Raw genomic sequence first — 23,679 nt, forward strand, 5'->3', positions numbered from 1 at the left:
ATGCCACTAGATGTTAGTAAAGAGTCATACTTTTCTGAAAGCGCCTCTAAAGTGTTGGAGCAGCCGATTTTACACCGTCTACCTGCGTCTGTTTCAGGTGGTAGACGGCCGTGGGAAGTGGACGTGACCGGACAACAGGACCACCTGGATGAGCCATCTGATCACAGGCAGTGGTCCCGCCCCGCAGCCCCCCCTCCCACCCGCACCTCCCCAGCGAGGGGTTTGACAACCAAACACCTCCTATTGTCATGAGTGGAGCTCCTCACACCGATTCTCTTTTCACGCTAATGCGTCCAACACAAAGGAAGGTAATGCCTTAATAGGAGGGGAAATGGGTCATGTCAAACTGTGTGTGTGTGTGTGTGCATCAGGAGTGTACTAAGGATCTCTCGTGGTGTTTTTCATCTTGTTTTTCTTGCTTTTTTTAAACCATGTATTTCAACCTCTCCAATAATATTACGACCCCACACTTGGAAGGCTTTTACTGTGAACCAGCTGCAGAAAGCTCCGAGTTCTAGTTTGAGTTCACAGTTGGTAAAGACTTGATCACAGCTCTGGTCCCTGTTTAAGTGTTACGTCCGTGACGTAACGTCCTCTCTGGGTCCTACGAGAAGTTCGGTTTTTCACCACCAAACTCTGGGATGATCCGCGTGTTTCAGCTTCACGTTGAAAAACTCTGTCGCTTCCTTTCAATTTCCTTTTACGCCTTTATTTTATCAGAAAGTCCTTTGTCATAGCTCGGAGTCGCAGTTCTGTTTTACTTCTGATTGTATGACCTTGAGGTGTTTTTACTGATCTGGATTTTTATGTGTTCGATAAATACAAAAATACCCATTAGTGTTACAAACACTCTGTGTTAATGGACTTAACGGACCTTGACTTGAGATTGTTTCCAAGGTCGAGAATAAACTTTGAGGCTCGACTTGAGAAATCCTTCAGCCTGCTCTGAAAATGTGTAAATTAGAGAATACTGGACAAACTACCTGCTGATGAAGATCAAGAGAAATGATCGAAAGCTCCAAAACAGCTGCTGAATGGACCTGGAGGTGAGATTGTTTTGTCAACTCCGTCTCAACATTATTGTTATTTTTATTAATTACGAGTAAATTGCAAGCAGCTTCGGTGCATAATGCCGAGTGGGTTCGCGTTTTCTTCCATTTCTCTTCACTTTCTATCACAAGAATTGAACTTTTTTGAGCTGAACTGTCTGTTTTGTTTGATACTAACAGCCAAAATGGATACTACAGAGCCCAGGAAGTGTCACGGATATCTTAATAAGTCATGCTGTTTAATTAATAATAATCATAATTGGCACTCTCACTCTCTGGCGTAACTCAGCACCTTCGTCCCGTTAATCTTGTGAGCACCCTTCACACTCTCACTATGGATCGCTTGGATTTAATATGGTTTTATTTGGATCCTAGACTGAGATATGTGGCTATCAGGTTTGACTGTTATAAACAACATTGTGTTATTGTTGATAACTGACCGTTATTAAAAACAGTTTTTTGACAGCTAATAAAAATTCAGCCTGAGGGTTCTGCGGTGCTTCTTCAGTCGGGGAGGAGGCAAAATATATAATATCATATTAAATCCAGAGCACAAATGAGCACAAATTTTCGCCCGTAAATCAAAAAACCATGGGCACAATTCGTTTTTTTGGAGGCGCTCCCAGGATACTCACACAGCTGGGATATATTCAGTGTGTAGACAGATGAAAAGTCAGAGCGTCAGCTAAGTTCATCCTGAGGGGAGCATGAACGTCTGCTGCAGAGGCAGCAGCGGTGCAAGTGGCAGCCGCAGATGTCCTACTAACTGTAGCGGCGGCATCGGCCACGGACGGCCCCGTCGTGCGGTCCGATAATGGCGACTCCAGACAGTGCCTTGCACAGCGGCAGCGGCTGGTACAGGGAAAACTGTAGCGTAGGTCCGGAGGAGCGGGAGGAGGTCTGGGGGGAGGAGAAGGAAACAGAGGAGGTCTGTGGAGGAGCGGGGAGGTTTTTGAGCCCCTCACTGTCTCAGCTTGTTCTTTCAAACAGAATTCCAGTAGTAAATGTGGAGCCTGGGGCTACAGGCTCGTAAAGCTGCAGACACGCCTTTGAAAACACTGCCCGAGTGTGTGAGTGTGTGAGACATACATGCAGACACGCATTACATACATTACACGGATAACCGTTAGAACAGGACAGTTGTAGGTGCTGCTGTTTGCCTGTATCTGATCTTCTTCCGGACCTCTCCAGTCTCCTGCAGCCTCTTTGAATCATTCAGAAATCGGAGAGGAAACCCTCCCGGAACCTGGTCCTGCTCGTTTACCTTAATGTTTTAACACCTCCTGGTCCGGGGTCTTTATGCAGCGCGCTGTGAGCCCTGCAGCTTTAATGTCTCTTTTCAATGGGGTGGAGAGTGGAGTGGCATTCCCCCCACCGAGTCGGTCAGAGTATCACAGTCAGGACAGAGCCTGTTATCACACTTGTAGCCACCTAACCAAAGGAAGAAGAGATGGTGTTTACAACTGTTGATACGGTTTATTTTGGTTAACCCACAGTTCGGGTTCCTTTCGGCCGTCAGTCAGCTGGTAACGGATCCATCCGGTAACTCTCGTGCTAGCATCCGTGGTTTGAGTCTTATCCTGGTTTGGCTCGTATTTGGGATTTGGCGTTCACATGGAGCATTAGAAACCCGGTAATTCATCTCCCTGTATTCGTGGTTCTGACAGTTTCCAGGTTTCTGATCGTCTGTGTGCAGGCGTGTTTTGATTCCTCGACATCACATCCGCTCATTCCTGTACCGACCGAAGAGAACGAAAAACCCCCTCGGCCACCGGGGAACCCCATGTGCAGGCGCGCAGCACATGACCGGGACGCCCTAAAGACCTGATTGTAACTTGGGAAGACTGATCTACCTGTCGGCCTTTTTCCTTTTTCTCTCAACAACACGACCTCTGAGTCGCCGTACTTCTACAGACGAATCCGCTGGCTGATTTATGTGTCGCAGAAATCCTTTACGTTGACACTGACGGCGAAGGTAGAGATGTTAGCAGTCGCCGCCTCTCACGGTCTGCCTGAACCAGGAAGCGATTCAGTCGTTAAACGCCAGTCTGAAATTGGTTGCGATACACAAAGTAAGAGGAACGTGGTCTCTGTCTGTGTGGAGGAGCTTGTTAGCATCGGAATCAGAATCAGTCACAGGAGTTACGGTCGCCACAATGAATTAACAACATATCGTTACGCAAATAGAAAATTTGATCGGGTCGCAATTATGTTTCCTACAAAACATGTTTGTCGTTTAGTCATAAATAAACTTGACACAGGGTTGTGATAGATTATGATTCAAATCATCAAACTCCACGATTGCTTTCATTGTATTCGGAAGAAATGCGTCATTTCATAGAAATAGGACACACACATTGTAACGTTACTGCAAAAGTGGAATTTCTGCGACGGAAACGTGGCGCCGAGCTAAAAGAGAGATCCACGGTGGCGGCTCGCCCTCTGTCCTTAGCGGGGCCCTGGTCAGTCCTGTTCAGAACGAGATGGAAAGTTGAGGATGTAAGGGAGATTTTCTGAAAGTAGAGTAGATGCTTGTGGCTTTTACCTTACAAGCTTCAGGTTTTGTTGTTGGCGTCACTGATAACAACTTTTACTCCAACGGAATTTGGTGACCGAGGTCCTTTACTTACACCGCAGCATGGTGTATACGAGGGTTTACCAGTGGAGCGCCGCTGCAGTTATGGCGGCTCCTCCACTTCTGCCCACAAGCACCCAGATTGGTCTATACTCGTGAGGCTCCTTACTCAACGTTCACATAATGTAATCCCGAGCCCTAACCCTGCTCTTCATCATCGTAACCAAACGTCTGACCCTAAACTAAGTCCAGCCGTAAACGGGGTAGCAGCAACTTAGTGTGTCAGTGGTCCAGGTTTAATTCTGAAGAGAAGTTCACCAAAGTTGATGCAAAAAAATTGGGATTTTGGGGAAACTGGATTTACTTTGATCGAAATCCACTGCTCCTACCATTGGAACTAAATTGACAATTTTGCCATTTTAAATGCTGCTGTGACAGAGTCTTTAAAATAAAACAAGATTAGGGAGAAAGTAAACACAGCTAGACGCAGCTCATGGTTTGTACAATCAAGCGAGTTTTATAGAGTGATGGTAAAAGCAGCTTTGGCACAAAAGGAACCTCGTGTGAACACAGACACCTTGAGGTGAAAATCAGTGATCTCTTGCTCTCTCTCTCCTCCATGTAATGTCATACATCACACATAATGTCCTTGCCAGGTTAATCAATAGAGAGAGAGGGAGAGAGGTGAAGGTGGATCCACAGTGAAGTCAAGCTTTGGGCGAGCGAGCAGGATGGCGGGGTCATGTGACCCCGGGGAGGAAGACAACAGAGAGAGAGAGAGAGGAAGGGTTTCATTGGCTGTCGGTTATTGAAGATGCAGAAGAACACCCGTTACCATTTAAACATTTAGCAGACGTGTGAAGGTTCCTCCGCATGTGACGGTTCAACACGTGACTGCGACTCCATGTTCACTGACCTGCCGCTCCGATGGTTTCAGTCTCCGCTCCAGATGTCGAAGCTGCCGCAGACACATTAGAGCAACCGCTTCCTGTTGGGTCCTTGTCGACGCCCGCCACACATCACACACGGCAGCCAGAACCCAGCCAGTACCGTTGAGCAGGAATGATTAGGCGATTAGCTGATGAGATGATTGGCAGAAAATAAATTGGCAGCAATTTCGATAACTGATTAGTCGTTTAAGTCTTTTTCTGTTGGTCAGAAAAAAAGCAGTTAGAATAAGTTCACTTGGGCTTATTTACTGACTGACTGACTGAATCATCGGCGCAAAAGATCAACAACCGTGTCAGAAAATATCTGCTTCTGAAGGGGAGAAGTCAACTACGACTCCCAAGGAGCTTTTCAGCAGGAAACATCCAATCACACAGCTTCCAATTGTGGTTTGTGCGCTGCTAACGGAGGAGGGCAGCTTGAGTCCATTCGGGTTTGGATTCTGGGCCAGTTCTGGGGTGAATTCAGGTTGTTTTTAATTAATAACAACAACGGACCTTTTTGAATTTGCTAGCGCTCTGATTCACACCTCTGACTTCGTTCTTCAGAGCTTCAGTGGCCGCGGCGCTAAAATTCAATCTGAAAGTGTCTCAAAAAGTATATTTCAACACTCAAGGAAATACACTTATTCCCTTTCTCCCTGAAAGGGATTCAAAGGCCATTTATTACGAATATTCAACTCTATTCAAATCGTGTTTAAAATGGCCGGAATCCACCATCGGCCGCACATCACCAGAGCCCGAAGCTCCCTGATTGGATGATTCTCAAGCCAAGATACCTGTGACCTTTCCAAAATGCAGATTCAACCAGATGAGTTTTCTCATCAGTTACAGAGCTGAAAAGCTCCAACGATCACCTGACACTGTGTTAGTCAAGTGTTCAGATCATTTACTGAAGGAAAACTACTAAGAACTCCTGCATTCAGGTACACAAGAAAGGATCATCGGCTTCATGTGGGTGAGTGTGTGTCTGTGTGTCCACCGAGGTGGTTTTGAGGACTTTGGCAGGTGTTTACGTGTCTGTCTGGACAGATTCTGTCACAACCGTGTCAGATGCAGCCAGGAAACTTTACAGGTGAGTGGCTGAGATCAACAGGAAGGTGAGTTCGAAGATTCGGTCCGTGAGTCGTCGGACCGTCGACACGTTGCCGGGCGTCGCAGCTGCTGTGATCCCATCACAAGATGGTCTCTAGTTAGCAAAGTATTTTATAAGGTTATTACTATAACTACGTGTCTTTAAATGAAAAATCTTAACCAGAAAGGTAACAAGAAAAAAACTGTCAAATAAATGTGGGGAAGTCAAGAGTCCAATGTTTCCTTCTGTAGCGGAGCAGAGGTAGAAAGTATCGGTGCAGTGCAGAACTCGAGTGAAAGTTACCGCCCACCACCGGTATCTGGTTTATGCTGTACATGTAAGCGGGACTGATACAGCAGGAACCCTGATCCTCACACATGAACCAGCAGGGGGGGGGTCGTCGTGGGGGACAATAGCGGAACTGGGTACCCGGGGCCCCGACATGGGGAGGGAGGGCCCTCGGAAAATCAGGAATAAAAAAGGGCTCCTAATCAGCAGTGTTGAAATGTACGTCACTGGCATCATATCCCTGCTGTGTTACTGCCGGCTGATTAAACACGTTGATGTAAAACACAATTCGAGCCTCTCGGGGTCTTTCTGAACGGAGGTGTGCAACACTTACATCCAGTGGCCCGGTTTATCGTGTATTATAATATATTTGAGATGCTAATAGCTTCTGAAATATGATCCGTTTACCGCGTTTTGATTGGTTTCACTATTGTATGTGCAGCCATTTCTGATGCAAATAACCCCAAGATCCGTAACTTAGAATTCTTATTTAACATCACTCCCTGTGTTAAGACCTTTGTCCGCGGCTCAGGATTTAATAACGACCTCGAAAAACCACGACCGAATTACAACAATAACCACTGCAGGCGCAAGTGTTTACTTGTCGGTTTAGCTATTTTTGCGTGCACGACGACAGCTGTGTTAAACGGGGGGAGGGGTCCGCTGAGGCCGCAGGTGTGCACAGGTCCAGACTTCTGTGCTGCACCGCTGCAGACCTGCGCCGCGCTCCGCAGTTTTACTGGGAGTTCAACGTGTTGGCGTGACGTTGCTTCACTGAGAGACGCCAGGGGAAGTCATGGTCAGATGAGCCCTCTGCACTTCCTCTTGTGCCGGATAACGTTAGTTGCACTCTTTTGTGTACACGCTGGCTGCTTGTTACCACACACTTTCACAGGCCACAGACGACCACAGACACACACACACACACACACACACACACACACCGTGCATTTCATAGGGCCGCTGTTATGTTTCATACTCCGCGATGTGTTAGAGCTGCGTTGCGCGGTTTTCGGCCGCCAGGGGACAAACGCAGCCCTGCCGTGAATGAAGCAACACTCTATTGTGAATGAACTACAGACTCTGTTGAACAGTTAAAATTAGGACAAAGTGTCCAAAGTCTGTCTGTCTCCTCCTCCACCTGCAAGATGTCTCCTGATAAGCTCTAGAGCCAAAAGTATCTGGACACCCCTGTGTCTGCAGCTGTGTTTCCGGGTTTGGGCCCCTTAGTTCTGGTGAAGGAAAATGTTAATGTAACATCATACAATGATATTTTAGACAACATTGTTCTTCCAGCTTTGTGTCAACAGTCTGTATTTGTCTCTTTCCTGTTTCAACATGACGATGCAGGACGCCAGCTCTATAGGGAAATGGTTCAGGGTGCCGCGGAGGCCTCGTGGTTAAGGATCATGCCATATGCCGTGATCGTGATGTCCCCGGTTCAGTTCCCAGCTTGGGGACTTCTGTTGCATGTCCCCTCCACGGCCAACTCTCTTCCCTCATTTCCTGTCAACTCTCTATTGTCAGTCTTTGAAAAATAAACGGAAAGTTCTCCAAGACATGTTTTTAAAAGTGAAATGAATGGTTCCGGACTTGTGACGTTCCTGAATCGCATGGCACGTGCCTGGATTGGATGCTGTGGGACGTCGGTAAAGGCTAAAGCAGCAAAAACTCAAATAAACAGAGAGAGAGAGAGAGAATAAATCTGTCAATCGTCATCTCTTCCGCCCCCTAAAAAAACTGAACCAGCTCAAAAGTGTGGATGAACCGATTTCAAGTTGTCGAGGAGACTCTTCTCATTTCAGATCAGTCTGTAAATCACCTGTGAGATGAACTGACCGCCAGCCAGGCAGCTCATCGCCGACCATCAGCGTTGGTCCTGATTCCAGTCCTCTGCCTCTCTGTTTACTTATTTGGCCTCTTCAGCAGGAGAGTTAGAAATGTGGATCACCTATAAAAACTGAGCCTGATGCGCCGACATTCATACCGACCTGCTGCTCTTGCCTGTTCCACACAGTTCGACCTCCCTTCATCCTCAGCCGTTGGCTGCGTCACCTGCGAAGAGAAACACACGCGAATCCTGGCACTTACCTGTAGAGTCTGCAGGGGAGACTTTTCAGGAACCTTTTTCATCCCATCTGTGACATGTGCCTTCAAGTTACAAATCAGTCTCTCAAATTACTAGTTCTGATGAAACTGCTAATTTTGTCCTCGGTTTAGTCATTTCACATTACATAATGTGTTCCCTCTACTTTGTAATTTGCAGTCCTGTAGTCTTGAGCACGCGGACCGTGTTCTCCGCACTTTCTACGCATCCACGCGTTTCCGTTAAAAAACCCCGGGACTTTGAGGTGGAGTTTTTTATGAGCGGATTTCACGACATCTGCGGTAGCACCAGAGGTTAGACAGCGGGACGTTCTGTAATCCAGTGGGAATACAGTGTCAAAGGTAACACAAAGGGCCACACGGAGACCAAAAGCCACTGTTCAATGACGGCTCTCTGGGAGCCACCAATCAAAATCCAAAACACACCGTTGATATGCGTCAATTCTATCCGTGGATCGGAGCACACGTTGCACACGAGACGTTCAGAGGCTGAACTGACAGGACACTGTTTATTTTTTTTTTAATTTTAATTGTATTTTGTAAGTTGTGATGCTTCCATTGATCAGTAGTTGCTCTCAGGGGAACTCGGGTGTCTCGGGAGAACTGCCGCCCCGGGTGCGTGGATCCTGATGGGGCGTCCGCGTTGTGTTGGAGTAAATCCAGGAGCCTCTGTCACAGGTGAAGAATAGGTGCGTATCAACATAAGGGTTTTCACCTCTTGTCGTGTCAACTGAAACCTTCTTTACATTCAGCCGTAGATAGAGGGGTAAGACATCAACTTTAACCGTGTGATAACTGCAGCCCCCCCGATCTGAACCTGTGCTGTTTGCGCTGCCGCAGGAAGGGTCCACCTCACCGCATCACCGGGACAGGTCCCAACACGTCGGCTGCACGCTGGATGACTGACGTCCACAGCGTAACACAGGTAGTTAGACACCAGAGAGCATTTACCTGCTCCCTCGCTGCTTCTTACTCATCTCTCACCGCTTTCCTCCCCGGTGAACTCTCGGTTATGGCGAGAGAAGCTGAATGTCAGTCAGTGGGACGGGGCAGGGACAAGCAGAAGCGAGACAGGTTTAAAGTGTGTCTTTTCTTGTTGGAGCGGCGTTTAGTCATGTAGACCACATTTATCCCCTACAGGGTGAGTTACACCAGCCCGGATTTACTCTAAACCTAGATTAGTGTCAGCTGCAAAGCTCCACATATTCAAACTCCAATTTAAACACTCTTCATTGATGAACTTTGAACTGAGCTGAGGTGGTTTAATATTCGAGAGCGCCTGCATTTTTGAGGTCGAGAATGCATAATGAGGCTAAACCCAACGGAGTTTTATGATCATTTTGAGCTTTCAAGCTGCAAACTGAAGATACGTTTTGTTTTGTTTTTTGTCTGTTGCGAACTTTCCGGAGAGGCGATTGATTTTATTTATGTCTCTTATTCGGATGTACCATGGGTCATCTATTCTTTCTGGTTTATTTATCTTTGATTTAAGGAAAGAAAACGGCAAGTTTACTTGTTCTGCACCTTTCAACTACAAGGTAATTCAAAGTGCAAAGACATAACAGGCTTTAAGAAAAATTTTAAAAAACAAAAGGCAATATTAAAACATATGTGTGTGTGTGTGTGTGATAGAAAAAGAGTAAACTGATTTAAATAAATAAATTACAGTTGAATTTATTTGCACTAAAACATTTAACGCGCTTTTCCTTGTTGCCACGTTTCCACTCATTTTCAATCTGCCAACTTTCACGTTCCAAAGATCAATTTACCACCAACGCCTGATCAGTCAAACCGTATCGCTGCACGCCTCCTTTCAGACACCTGACATTCAACATATTAACGGAATCCTTCTTTTCCTAATTGTCAAGTCAAATGTATTTATATGGCCCCAAATCTGCGCTTGGTCCCACGGACACTGCAGCTGTGTTGTGAGTATGCAGCTGTGGCTGAGGCGGCTGTGACGCCTTTTATTTGTAACCTCTGCCGATTCGCATCAGCGAAAGGTTTGTGCGATCCTGTTTAAACGTCATCCCGCAGTCCGAGCGTCGTCCTGTTCCTCCTGTGTGAGGACAATCTGCAGATGACTCAACGCTGGGGTCCCACAATACGACCATTTCAGTTTTGTCCCTTGATGCTGCACTATACAGTATCGACTAAGGCTGTAAACTACAGTGTAGACGTAAACAGCTGTTATGAAATGGTTCTGCGTAAAGACTGTAAATAACAGTGTTTACACGCTGCGTGTTTTTGCAGCTAATATTCAAATAAATTGCTCAGCTCTACCAGTAGGGAGCCGGCTGAATGTTGGCACCGTCGGCTGTACTGTGGTGCCCAAGCACCGAGCGCCGCCCAGCACGCCCAGAGTAACCGGTTACGGGGCCCCAGTGCAAAAACTATTCGTTGTTTGGCCCCAACCGCGACTATAACACTTGCGGTCTCAAAGCTACGTTTTGACACATGGCCCCTCTACAGGACGGGGCCAAGGGATTAAGTACCTGTCTTGGTTGATATTGTACTTCAATGGTGCAAATTCCTAAACAAATCTGCAGTTAATCAAATTATGTTCAGCCAATTGACACGCAGTGAACCTGGGGCTTTAGGGGCCCCTCTGGGTCTGGGGCCCCGGGGGCAGCTGACTGATCTGGCCAGCTGGTAACCAGACCTTGGTGTCCGGCGCAGGCCTGTTATAAGACTGATAGATTTGTGTGGGGACCGGTGTACATGGCGCATCAAGCACCATCCTGGGCCAGATACAGGCCATTTCTCCACCGCAGGAACTTAACAGCCTGTTACCTCCGGCTTCTCGTTACCTGAACTTTGAAGGGCTTTGTTGGGCTTTGTCCTTCTTGTGTTTCCACTGTATTTTAAAACCCGGAACGTGTCAGATATACGTAAAAACAAAAAACTCAGGATTTTTTTTGGTTTGTTTTTTGTTTGGCTGGCAAATCCGGGTTCCACGTTGTAGTTTGTTGGCTTGTCGCACTGGGAGCATTGGGACTCTGCTTTTTTCTTGGTTGATATTTGATTTCTTTTCCTGCACTGTTTGGCCGGATGTCCTAAAAACTCGTCCTAAAAAGTGGCCACGGACGAGTAAAAACCCAGGTGAAGCGCACGACGGCGGACGCAGGTGAGGATATGTTTCGTTAACCTCCTGCAGTGGAGAGGGTCTGGGTACTATTTAGTACCAACAGAGTCAAGTGGCGTCGATTAAAAGACCAAAATAAAAAAACCCTGCGCACAACGTAACCAAAGTTCTTTTCACGCTCACAACACGGCGCAGCTTTAATCTGCCTGCCAGCAACTTAAAACGCCGTTCGCCTGATTTTATGAATTGCGAATGTATCACATGCTCAAAACACGGTTTTGAGGGGTGAAGTTTGGAAACAGGTTTTGGTCCTGTTGAAGGATCAGTTGTTCCTGATTCCTGGATAAACATTTCATAATACCGCTTAATGAAACACGAAGAGGTCGGCTTTTCCAATCAATTACACGTAATGGATGCGTCTCCCCGAGATCATGGCGGTGAAAGGAGCTTTTCCTGGGCAGCGAAGAGGCTGCACCTGAAAGACAGAAGTGAAACTCTACACTTACGCTCCGCTCGGTCCAGATCCTCGATCCGGACCCGCGGCTTACGGCGCGCCCGCGGAGCCCAGTTTGAACTGACGGACGTCCGCGGCAGCCAATCGGCGCCCGCCGTGCGCCAAAGCCGTGTTTATTCCACTCAGCCGACCAATCGGAGCCGCCCTCGGCGACCGAGTGTGTCATCAGAGTAGAATGTGAATGTGGGCTGCCCGTTACCGGACCACACTCTGCTCCCATCCCCCATCCCGAGCGAGCAATGGCGGCCGCTTTTCTTGCCGCTTTGTCCTCCTCATGTTCAGCTTGTAAAAGCCATGTGTACAAAACTCGGTAAGGAAAAATGCGTGTTTGCCCTTGTGTTTCATAAGAATGCGCGTCAGCTCACGAGCACATCACAATTATGTTCCGCACTCGTCTCATCGCATGTCTGTCATGTCGCACTGCTCTTTTTCCCTCCTCCACGGCGGGGCATTTCTTTGTGGGCTCGAACAATGGAGACGGAGGAAATGAGGCCACCGGCACTGTTACCGCACCCGCTCGCCGACACCGGCCCGTACGCACGTTAGAACCGTGCCAAAGTCAGTTCTGGTCGCGGCGTTCGACGGGGATCGTGTGTTTATTTGAGCGTCGACCTTGGAGCACAAGTTTACGGGTTGTTATGTAAAAAAAAAAAAAAAAAAAGAAGAAGAAGCAACTCAGAGCGTCAAGTGCGCACATAGAAGAGTGAGGGAGTTTCAAACATGGACGCCGTGAAGGGGCGGGGCGAGCGGAGCACGATCAAGGGCTGCGAGGAGGCATGGCGGCGGCGCTTCACGTCCGCACCGTGTGCGCCTTTTATCTGACTGGCAGAGTTCACATGGCGGGAGAAAGGGGCGACGGTAACGTTGGGCGAAGCTTTAATCCACCAACACCGTCCGTTCCGTCGACATTTTAACCCCCCCCGCCACCACCACCACCACCACCACCAACACACCCCCCCCCCAAACGAAAAGAAAAAAAAAAACCCCGACTTTGCCTCTATTCCCCGGTCGCGTCGGTGGGCGGGAGAAGCGGACCGGAGTCGCCGCTTGACTCGACCACATGAACATCAATCAATCAAACCGTGACACTACGTCAAACCGAGCGCTGCCTGTTCGACATATTTAGTGCGTGGTTCGGTGCAAACTCGATTTCCTCGCTCCGGCGGCGCGGGAAAAGGCGCCGCCGTCGAGGACCCGCTCGGTTTCGTCGGGTTTGACCGGGCCGGATTATTGTTTTAGCGGAGAAAGGACAGTTACGGCGGCAGACGGCGGGGGGGGCGTGGCGTCCGGGTTTAGAAATTCTAGCCATTGTTCCACTCCAGCGCGCGAGGAGAACACCTCCGTGGAGCCCGGAGCCAATCAGCGGCCGCCGACCTCCTCTCAACTCCGCCCAGCAGCCTATATTAAAGGCTCGGCCGCGAGCAGCATTGGCCACTGGCACAACATAACACTGATTGATCCGCAAAGCGAGGAGAGGGATTTACTTTATTCAACCTTTCATTTCAGCCGTCCTTTCTTTTTCTGAACTAAAACAATGGCAGACACACAAGTTGACTCCGGCTCGGACATCTCTGCCAAGGTAAGCCGCCTCGCGCCTTCCCCGGGGCCGGGTCCCGCGCAGCCCCTCCGCGGACCGAGGCTTTTCCAGGCTCTAACCTAGATTTTTTTTAAAAACCCCTTTCGTCGTCGCTTCGCGCTCATTCGGACTCGGCGAAGTCGGAGCCTGTCGGACAAGCCGGAGGGGAGGGGAGGGGAGGAGAGCAGGGGGGGGGTAAAACAGAAGAAAAAGAGCCGGTGTTTTTCTCTAAACTCTGATGGAAAATATCCCTGGAACCAACCGGGGGCTCTCGGCACCGCGTCGCGGAAAGAGGCTGCGTTTACGGCGCCGTGTCTCATTGTCCGGAGAGCAACTGTCTGCGCGGGTTCTTTGTTTATACAAGCGGCTCGGTTCTCGCCGCCGAGACACGCACGTCAAGTCCGAACCGAGAGAGCGATCGACACGGCTCGCTCCGGCACACGCTCGGCCGGTTTTCGGGCTCCGTTTCCGCGGCTCCCGCCGCTGAATCGACGCGCCTATTCGCGCATTTATTCCCCGTCTCGCAGGCTGCTTCGCTCGAATTAATTCGAAGTCCGGTCCCGCTTCCAGCGCGGGAGAGGCGCCGGGGCTGAGCGGCGGAGTAAACGGGATTTTCTGAGGCTCCGACCGGGGCTTGTAGTGCGAAGTTGGTCCGTTTGAATGGAGGACAGAGGCGCAGGCGGTGCGTAATTCGTGCCGATGTCAACTTTCGGGGCTTCGCTTGCAGCTTTTTTCGTTGTTATTCGTCTGTGGCTCCGTTTTTGTGGGCACCGGCGGGCCTGCCCGCACCGTCCGACCCGGTTTGTTTACCGACTGAGGAAGGTCGGAGCTGCTGCTGCTTGAATGGGCTCTGCTTATTCAGCCTCCGTTTACCGGAGAGTCCCTCGCTCTCCCTCGCTCTCTCTCACACACACACACTCTGAGCCGCAGCTTCCGTTTTTTGTTTTTTTTTTTTGTTAGTATTTTTGGGGCATGTTTGCAGGGCGCGTTTATGTCTCGGGGGAAAGTTTTCTTTCTTTCTTTTTTTGTAATGCAGCCCACTTCTCTCTGGCTGCGTGTGTGTGTGTGTGTGTGTGTGGCCGGGTTGTGGAGGTGTGATGTGACGGTGCTGGTTTTCCCCTCTTCGAGATCCGTCACCGTTCGGACCTGATCATCTTTCTGCTTCTCTAAATGTTCATTTCTGTTCGGTTGGACTTTGGCTCATATCGGGTAAAACTTTAATAGCCCCCGCGGGGAGGGGAGGAGGAGGAGGGGGGTGTCTCCGCAACAGAAGTAGGGGAGAATAGGATCCAGCCTTTGGATAATGTGAGCAGCGGCGGGCCGCGGAGCCGAGTAATAACGAGTGATTAGAACAAATAAACATTTGGAGAAGACGCGGAGGGGAGCGCGGGGAGCTGGTAATCCGCGGCGCCTCTTCAGCCACTGTTTGTAGCCGCGAGGCATTTTTACGCACAAGCGCCTTTTTACGCGCAGTCGGCGGGCGCGTGAGCGGAGCCTCCGAGCTCGTCTGAACGAGGAACCGCCGATGCTCCCGAGCACCTCGGTGGATTGGAAGCAATAAGGTTAGGCCGTGGAGAGCAGCGACTCGATTGCGGTGTATGTGCTGCATGTGTGCGGCGCGGATAATAGGCTGAGAACGGACGGTGTCGACAAAACGAGGGAACCGAGCGCTATTAATAAGGTCAGCGGCCGTTTTCGGGTCGAAGTGGGCAGCGAAAGAGCCCCGGAGGTGTTTGTGACGGTGTGCGCGGGGGCTCCGGTCCGGCCGCGCCGCCTTATTTTTGCTTTTCGTGCCGCTTTTCTCGCCTGCCATGTGTCGTCTTCTATTGTCCTTTCCAGCCTCCGTTACAACAAGCGGGCAGCAGCAGCAGCAGCGTGCGTCGCGCTCACCTCCTCCTCCTCCTCCTCCATCACCACCTCCCCCTCCTCCCCCCGCTCCTGCGTCCTCCTGTGTTATTTTAAACGGAGCGGTGCATCCTGGGTATTGCAGTGCCTCTCCCGGGCGTGTCTCGTGACATATGGCAGAGACGTCAGCCCGCGGAAGACTACGATACCCAGAGTGCCCCGGGGGGCACATCAAAGTATCAGATTACAACACATTAGAGGGGATGGAGGGGGAGGACGGGGGAGGATCTGCAGAGACCAATATGGTGTTTAAATGGGAAGACTTCATTCTGACAGGGCGAGGGCAGAAACTGCTGCTCCCAGGAAGCAGCGGGCCTTTAGGTAGCAGGGCAGGTAGCAGCAGCCTGGAGAAGCTCCGTTACGTCAGCTGCGTGTTACCACCGGGGGCTTTTTTTGATTTTAAAATTGGATTTATTTTTTTTTATTTTCATAGTTTTACTCTTCCGGTTTCAATGTTTGTTTTCGTATCCACCAGGACCTGAAAGAGAAGAAGCTGGTGGAGGAAAAGGAGAACGGCAAAGATGCTGCCACCAACGGAAAGGTAACCTCCACGTTCTCAACTCTGCCTACCGTGGTTCCTCGTGGTTTGAAAACTTTTTAAAAAACTTTTTTATTTTTTCAGTCAGTCCCTTTAAAGTTTTTGTGGTTTCCAGGAGAACGAGGAGAACGGTGAGCCCGAGGTAGACGACGAAGAGGACGAGGAGGTGGACGAGGAGGACGAGGAGGACGACGGAGAAGGTAGCCGGAGGGTTTTCCTTTTGATTTTCACGTTGTGTCGTTTCACAAAACCAGCGAAAGCCTCACTCTGCTCTCCCTTTGTCCCGCAGGCGACGAGGAAGACGAGGAGGAAGACGACGACGACATCGAGGGCGGCACAAAACGGGCAGCTGAGGACGACGAGGATGACGACGAGGTGAGGCGCCGGCTCCCGCGACCGATCGGGCCACGGGCTCGCCAACTAACCGACTCACCGTCTTCTTCTTCTCTTCTTTCAGGACGACGTCGAAACCAAGAAGCAGAAAACCGACGATGACGATTGATGGGTTTCCCCCCTGCGCCATCCTGCTGAACCACTTCCTGGTTCTCCACCTCTGGCTGTTTTTAAATGTCACGGGTGGAGGGGCTGGAGGACTGATTTAAAAGAAAAAAAATTAATAATAAAAAAAAAAAATCCAACATGGTCATTAGCAAGTAGAGTTCAACAAACATCCACCACGTCCGCACACACTCGATCTCCCCTCAAAACTGCGAAACAAATTTTCTAGAGGAACCCGCCACCACATCGACGCAGAAATCAGGCTTCTCTTCAACAACCACCACCACAACAACACGAAAGGAGAATTTGTTTGTATTTTTATTTACATTTTATATTTTTGTACATATTGTTAGGAGGGGGGGTCGGTTTCTCTCTCGGCAGCGATCTCGTCAGACCAAATCGGTGCTTCTTTAACAAAAGATTTTACTTGGTTGACCATGTTACGATATCTCGACAGATACTAGAGAAAAAAAACATGTAAAAAAAAAAGCTTAAAAAAACCTGAAAGACAAAAACCTCTTAAGCCGTTGAACTCAGAGCATTCCAGTAAATTTAATGTATGTACTTTAGCTGTACCATAACTAGTTTGTTTGTATGGGAGGGTAAGGCCAAAGAAAAGAGCCTCTTTTCTTTTTCCTTTTATTTTGTTTTTGTCAGCGACTTTGTTTTATGACGGCCTGTTTTGATGTATGTGCGAAGTTTGTTGTTTGACAATAAACCGGACTTTTATTTTGTGAGTTGTACCTCGTATCTCTGCATGTTTTTGTTTTTTTGTTTGCCTCTCCTCGGCGGCCGAACGGCGAAGGCCCTCGGGTGGAGGTGAGCGTGCGGGGTGTCTTTAAAGGGGTCAGAGGTCACCGGCCTGCAGCCTTAGCACACTTGAGCGGCAGTGGTGCAAAGTAACTAAGTAGATTTACTTGAGTGCTTTACTTCTACTTGTCCTCGGGTGTTTCTACCTCATGCTACTTCCACTCAACCACATTTCAGGGGGAAATATTGTATATTTACACTTTAGTCTTTCCTCTAAGTGATTTTTTTTTTTTTTTTTCCTCATAAATTACCCGCCAACTGAACCTGAACCAGTCGTGAACCTCTATTAAAACATGTTCCACTACATTTATGTGACAGCTTAGACTTGGATTTCAGGAGCTCCACGTGAAACGCCATGAGCAGCGTGTTGAAGGTTAAACCGGGTTAAATCAGGGTCACACAACAAATCTGACAGGACGTGATATGACTCTTATTTTTTCGTGGATTACAGCAGAACAAAACCTACTTCCACTCAAAGTCGTGACGACGGTTCTCGAGCCAACGGGAAAGCGCCTGAGCGCAGAACCGGCTACGCGATGACCAACGAGTGAAGGTCAAAGAGAAATCTAGAGATAAAGAGATTAGGGCAGTGTCCAGGAAGCGGCGGCCGGAGCCAGAGCTCATTACACCGGCTCCGCTCACGGCGTCATGCAGAGGACTTTTCCTTCTGTTGAAACAACGCGAGGCGGGAGAAGGATGCTCCGCTCGAGCCGGACGTATGCGGCAAAAAATCCCTGACGCCTCGTAAAGTAGTGCCACAGCAACGCGCTGCCCACACGTGGATGCGGCGGTAATAACAACCGGTGGTTACAACGCACCGCGACGCGACGCTGCCCGGAGGCCTTCTGCCGCGCGGCCAGTACTTCGGCTACAGAGAGACGTCCGGCGCAGGACGCGCGGGTCAGTACTTCCCGTCGTGGCGCGGGTACGTTTGCCTCGGCAGAACGAGATACTTGTCCCGGCGTCGGTGGTTATCGTCGGCCGCAGCCCGGTTGTAGCGCCAGTACCGCGCCGAGCACCACCTCGGTACAGGTGCGACCTCACGTGCGTTTGACTCCACTGCGCTCCGGCGTTACCGGTTACTTTTCAGACGGACGGTTCCACGTGACGAACGCGCGACAGGCCCGTAAGACGCGACGCCCGGACCGGGGACGTCTCGCGTAAGGAGTGCCCGGATACTTCGCGTAGACTTGAGCGGTTGTACTTTGTTTGGGCGCGGGACTTGGACCTGTAATGGAGTATTTTTACTTGAGTACAGGGGTGTGAGTGCTGCCTCCCCCGGCGCAGGTGGAGCGTCGAAGCGCCGGTGGCGAAAGTGTATCGACAGAGAGTTTATCCCGGAGCAGTGTCCGGACCCCGGGGTTTACCGGAAGGCCTGAGACCCGGGAGGAAGTTCCGCAGCAAACCCAATTCCGAGTGGACGGAGTGTTCCAGCCGCAGACTGACTGTCCCGTAAATGTCCCGTTCGTCGTCCCAGACACAACTTTACGTCTGGTGCGAAGTCGTCCGATTTTAGGGACGAGCGCGTTCACCCTTCGTGCGACTTTACATCCCTCAGCGGGAAACGTCCTACGTTTTACCGAGTGACCGGATCCGAATCGTTCGATCGGTTTATAGAGTGGGACCCGCTGCGGCAGATGAAACCCGCCCTCGGTTCGAGAAGCCGCTGGAAGCTTCGGCTTCACCTCGACCAGCTGCACCGGGGGGTCAAGACCCCACCAGCGGGTCCCGCGATCAATCTGGGCGGTCAGAAGATAAGGAGACGAAAACCTCCTCGTGTTTCCCCGAGTCCGGGTCTTGACGCCGCTTTGGTTCTTTACACGAAGATCGCGACAAAGCGAAGATTCGTGGCAGTGGTGACGGTTCAGGCTGCGAAACAGTGCGACCCATCGGGACCGTGTTCAAAGTGCGCACGAACCCTACGCCGATCGATCAATGATCAATGATCAATGCAGCTTCAGCGGACGGCGCCGCGTGGCTGGACCCGGTCGGACCGGTACCTCTACCGAGGTGAGAAACGAGCACCTCTTCCGCCTCGGGCTGCGGAGGTGTTCGGACCAACCGGGCTCAGAGTTGAGTTCTTGCTCTTTGGGACGGTGCCGTTGATGAGTCGAGGACTTGGACTCGTAGCGCTGGACCGACCTCCAGGAAATTAAAAGTCCTCCTCATCATCATCATCATCACAACAACAACCGGCGTGAGGACGCGTGCACCCAGAGTGTCGGAGGTGCAGACGGTCGGGGAGCCGACTGCTGCCGGTCCAGGACGAACATGACGGAGCCTGAACCAGAGCGGGAGGATCTGATCCCTGTTCGGTCATGTCCCTGCAGCCCGCGGGGCCCCAACGGAGGAATGTCGAAAACACGCCGCGGCAGCTTCGCGACGCGGGCGGGATGACGGAAGGCAGGGCCGCGTGCCAGCGCTCCTCGCCTCGCCCGGACGACGTGTGTTGCTGACACACACTCACTGTGGTGCAGGCGGGAGCCGGAGTCTCCGGCTGCGCGTTTGCACCTGACACGGATCCATTTCTTTTCAAATATACGTTTCTATAAAGATATTTGCAAAATGAATCGTTTGATATTAAATTTTTGTCATCAACATGAACGTTTTTTTTAAAAATTCTTTAAAATTGTTATTACTACTATTTATATGGAGTATTTTATAACTTTTTTTTTCAAGTATTTATCTTATCAAGTATCCATTTTTAAGTACAAGTACCGGTATTTGTATTATATTTTTAAATATATTATTGTTTTAAGTTCATATATATTTAAAAAATGCTTTCGAGTTTGTATTTCCTAGTGTGGGCACAATTATTTGTATTTTTTTACCTTTTATGGGTATTTTTGTTAATCAATATAGACATTTTTACAATACTTTAAATATATATATTGCAGTATTTTAATTATTATTATTTTTCATTTTAATTTTATTATTTAAAATTTTTTAAAAATTTGATTTTGAAGACATTTTTATTTTATTTTTTTCTGATATTTTTATTTGTAATTCTATTTTCACTATAAAACCGTATTGAACAATATTTAAATTAATCAGGATTCTATTTTATTATTTTAGAGATTAAAAAAATCCTTTACCTTTTAAAACAATTGCTATGATTCTTATCGGTATTAGTATTATTATTATGTATTTGCATAAGAGTTGAATACCACGCAACAAAAGAAACATTAAACGTTGACCGATTTTAAAAGCTGTAGGACATCTACCTAATTTTTTATGAATTTCAAAGTTGGGAATTTCAAATGGTTTCTATAGTGACCCCATCAGGTGGACTGCCCTCACAGTTCTTCGTTAACCCAATTAAATTAAAAAATGTAAAAATACCGGTGCAGGCAGCAGACTTGAGCACCTCCGGTCCCGGTTGTCTGACAGCTCAGTGCTTCAGCGGTAGTAGTGTGCCAGTCTCAGTCCGCTGCAGCTCTAAGACCAGATCGGATCTGTGAGCTGAAAACCTAAAATAAATCCTTCTCACCTCAGCAGGTGGTTTGGAGCCGAGAGCGGCAGCTCCCCGCTGCCCTCACATGGTTCATCCCGAGCCAGGGCCGCAGAGCTCAGGGACCGGTCCATTTCTGCAGGGGAGGGGGGTGTTACTCACGACAGGAAGGGCTTAGTGAGGCTGTAGACTTCTGATGCCACAGCGTTTGTCCTGCCCGCGTCACACGGAAGAATCGATGTTAAATTAAATGAGTTCCTTCTTCTGGGTCTAAGTACTGGACGGTCTCACTTTGCTCCAGCAGCTTTAGCATTGACCCAAGGGACAGCGCAAGAGCGAGTGGGCTGGGGTGGACATTTTTAAAAGCAAGGACCCCCCCGGCTACTAGTCTTTCTCTGAACCCTCCCCTGCTTGAGAAAAACTGCAACACTGTACTACTTGTCAGAACAGAGTGCTGACAAAAACACAACACGACCCATCATATTCTATGGTATATACGCATTGTGCCGTGTTACACATCTGGTCCCACGGTTCCTTGAGAACTACACTTATCTAATAGTCGACACAAGTCACAGTCACGCGGCTACGAAATCACTGTGCGCCCGGTTCTCTCGGCTCTCACCAAAACCTTCTATCATCACACCAGTCACACCACACAACGCGCCAGAGCCGCTCCATCCTGTTACTGTAAAAAAAACTCCACAAAGACACACAAGATGGCCACAAAGAGACACAAAAACTCAACAAAGAGACACAAAAACTCAACAAAGAGACACAAAAACTCAACAAAGAGACAAAAAAACTCAACAAAGAGACACAAAACTCAACAAAGAGACACAAAAACTCAACAAAGAGACAAAAAACTCAACAAAGAGACAAAAAAACTCAACAAAGAGACACAAAACTCAACAAAGAGACACAAAAACTCAACAAAAAGACACAAGATGACCACGAAGAGACACCAAAACTCAACAAAGAGACAAAAAAACTCAACAAAGAGACACAAAACTCAACAAAGAGACACAAAAACTCAACAAAGAGACACAAAAACTCAACAAAGAGACAAAAAAACTCAACAAAGAGACAACAAAACTCAACAAAGAGACACCAAAACTCAACAAAGAGACAAAAAAACTCAACAAAGAGACACAAAACTCAACAAAGAGACACAAAACTCAACAAAGAGACACAAAAACTCAACAAAAAGACACAAGATGACCACGAAGAGACACAAAAACTCAACAAAGAGACAAAAAAACTCAACAAAGAGACACAAAACTCAACAAAGAGACACCAAAACTCAACAAAGAGACAAAAAAACTCAACAAAGAGACACAAAACTCAACAAAGAGACACAAAAACTCAACAAAAAGACACAAGATGACCACGAAGAGACACAAAAACTCAACAAAGAGACACAAAACTCAACAAAGAGACACAAAAACTCAACAAAAAGACACAAGATGACCACGAAGAGACACAAAAACTCAACAAAGAGAAACAAAAACTCAACAACGAGACACAAAAACTCAACAAACAGACACAAAAGCTCAACAAACAGACACAAAATGACCACAAAGAGACACAAAAACTCAACAAAGAGACACAAAAACTCAACAAAGAGACACAAGATGACCACGAAGAGACACAAAAACTCAACAAAGAGACAAAAAAACTCAACAAAGAGACACAAAACGACCACAAAGAGACACAAAAACTAAACAAAGACACACAAAAACTCAACAGAGACACAAAACTCAACAAAGAGACACAAGCTCATAAAAGAGGGACAAAAACTCAACAAAAAGACACAAAACTCTGCAAAGAGACACAAAATGACCACAGAGACACAAAAACTCAACAAAGAGACACAAAACTCAACAAAGAGACACAAAAACTCAACAAAGAGACACAAAAACTCAACAAAAAGACACAAGATGACCACAAAGAGACACAAAAACTAAACAAAGAGACACAAAACTCAACAAACAGACACAAAATGACCACAAAGAGACACAAAAACTAAACAAAGAAACACAAAACTCAACAAAGAGACACAAAAACTCAAAAAAGAGACACAAGATGACAACAAAGAGACACAAAATGATCACAAAGAGACACAAAACTCAACAAAGAGACACAAAAACTCAAAAAAGAGACACAAAATGACCACAAAGAGACACAAAAACTCAACGAGACACCAAAACTCAAAAAACAGACACAAGATGACCACGAAGAGACACAAAAACTCAGCAAAGAGAGACAAAACTAAAAGAGACACAAAAACTCAACAAAGAGACACAAAACTCAACAAAGAGACACAAAAACTCAACAAAGAGACACAAGATGACCACAAAGAGACACAAAAACTCAACAAAGAGACACAAAAGCTCAACAAAGAGACACAAAACTCAACAAAGAGACACAAAAACTCAACAAAAAGACACAAAAACTCAAAAAAGAGACACAAAATGACCATAGAGACACAAAAACTCAACAAAAAGACACAAAAACTCAACAAAAAGACACAAAAACTCAACAAAAAGACACAAAAACTCAACAAAGAGACACAAAATGACCATAGAGACACAAAAACTCAACAAAGAGACACAAAACTCAACAAAGAGACACAAAACTCAACAAACAGACACAAAAACTCAACAAAGAGACACAAAACTCAACAAAGAGACACAAAACGACCACAAAGAGACATATGATGACCACAAAGAGACACAAAACTCAACAAAGAGACACAAAAACTCAACAAAGAGACACAAAAACTCAACAAAGAGACAAAAAAACTCAACAAAGAGACACAAAACTCAACAAAGAGACACCAAAACTCAACAAAGAGACACAAGATGACCACAAAGAGACACAAAAACTCAACAAAGAGACACAAAAGCTCAACAAAGAGACACAAAACTCAACAAAGAGACACAAAAACTCAACAAAAAGACACAAAAACTCAAAAAAGAGACACAAAATGACCATAGAGACACAAAAACTCAACAAAGAGACACAAAACTCAACAAAGAGACACAAAAACTCAACAAAAAGACACAAAAACTCAACAAAGAGACACAAAATGACCATAGAGACACAAAAACTCAACAAAGAGACACAAAACTCAACAAAGAGACAAAACTCAACAAAGAGACACAAAACTCAACAAACAGACACAAAAACTCAACAAAGAGACACAAAACTCAACAAAGAGACACAAAACGACCACAAAGAGACATATGATGACCACAAAGAG

General features: G+C 47.7%; 1 protein-coding gene and 1 long non-coding RNA gene across 2 annotated transcripts; both read left to right on the forward strand.

Moving 5' to 3' along the window:
* Window positions 1–287: 287 nt before the first annotated feature.
* Window positions 288–8,964, forward strand: LOC120800058. Its single transcript, XR_005708929.1, has 3 exons — window positions 288–1,046; window positions 7,285–8,729; window positions 8,881–8,964. It is a non-coding gene; the product is annotated as an uncharacterized LOC120800058 (long non-coding RNA).
* Window positions 8,965–12,964: 4,000 nt separating this feature from the next.
* ptmab (prothymosin alpha b) lies at window positions 12,965–16,899 on the forward strand. Its single transcript, XM_040145841.1, has 5 exons — window positions 12,965–13,218; window positions 15,596–15,661; window positions 15,774–15,858; window positions 15,948–16,033; window positions 16,116–16,899. Exons 1-5 carry the CDS (start codon window positions 13,174–13,176, stop codon window positions 16,158–16,160), a joined length of 327 nt encoding a protein of 108 aa, XP_040001775.1. The 5' UTR covers window positions 12,965–13,173; the 3' UTR covers window positions 16,161–16,899.
* Window positions 16,900–23,679: the final 6,780 nt, after the last annotated feature.

The sequence above is a fragment of the Xiphias gladius genome, chromosome 15, assembly GCF_016859285.1.
Source record: "Xiphias gladius isolate SHS-SW01 ecotype Sanya breed wild chromosome 15, ASM1685928v1, whole genome shotgun sequence".
In the NCBI taxonomy this organism is placed as follows: Eukaryota; Metazoa; Chordata; class Actinopteri; order Istiophoriformes; family Xiphiidae; genus Xiphias; species Xiphias gladius.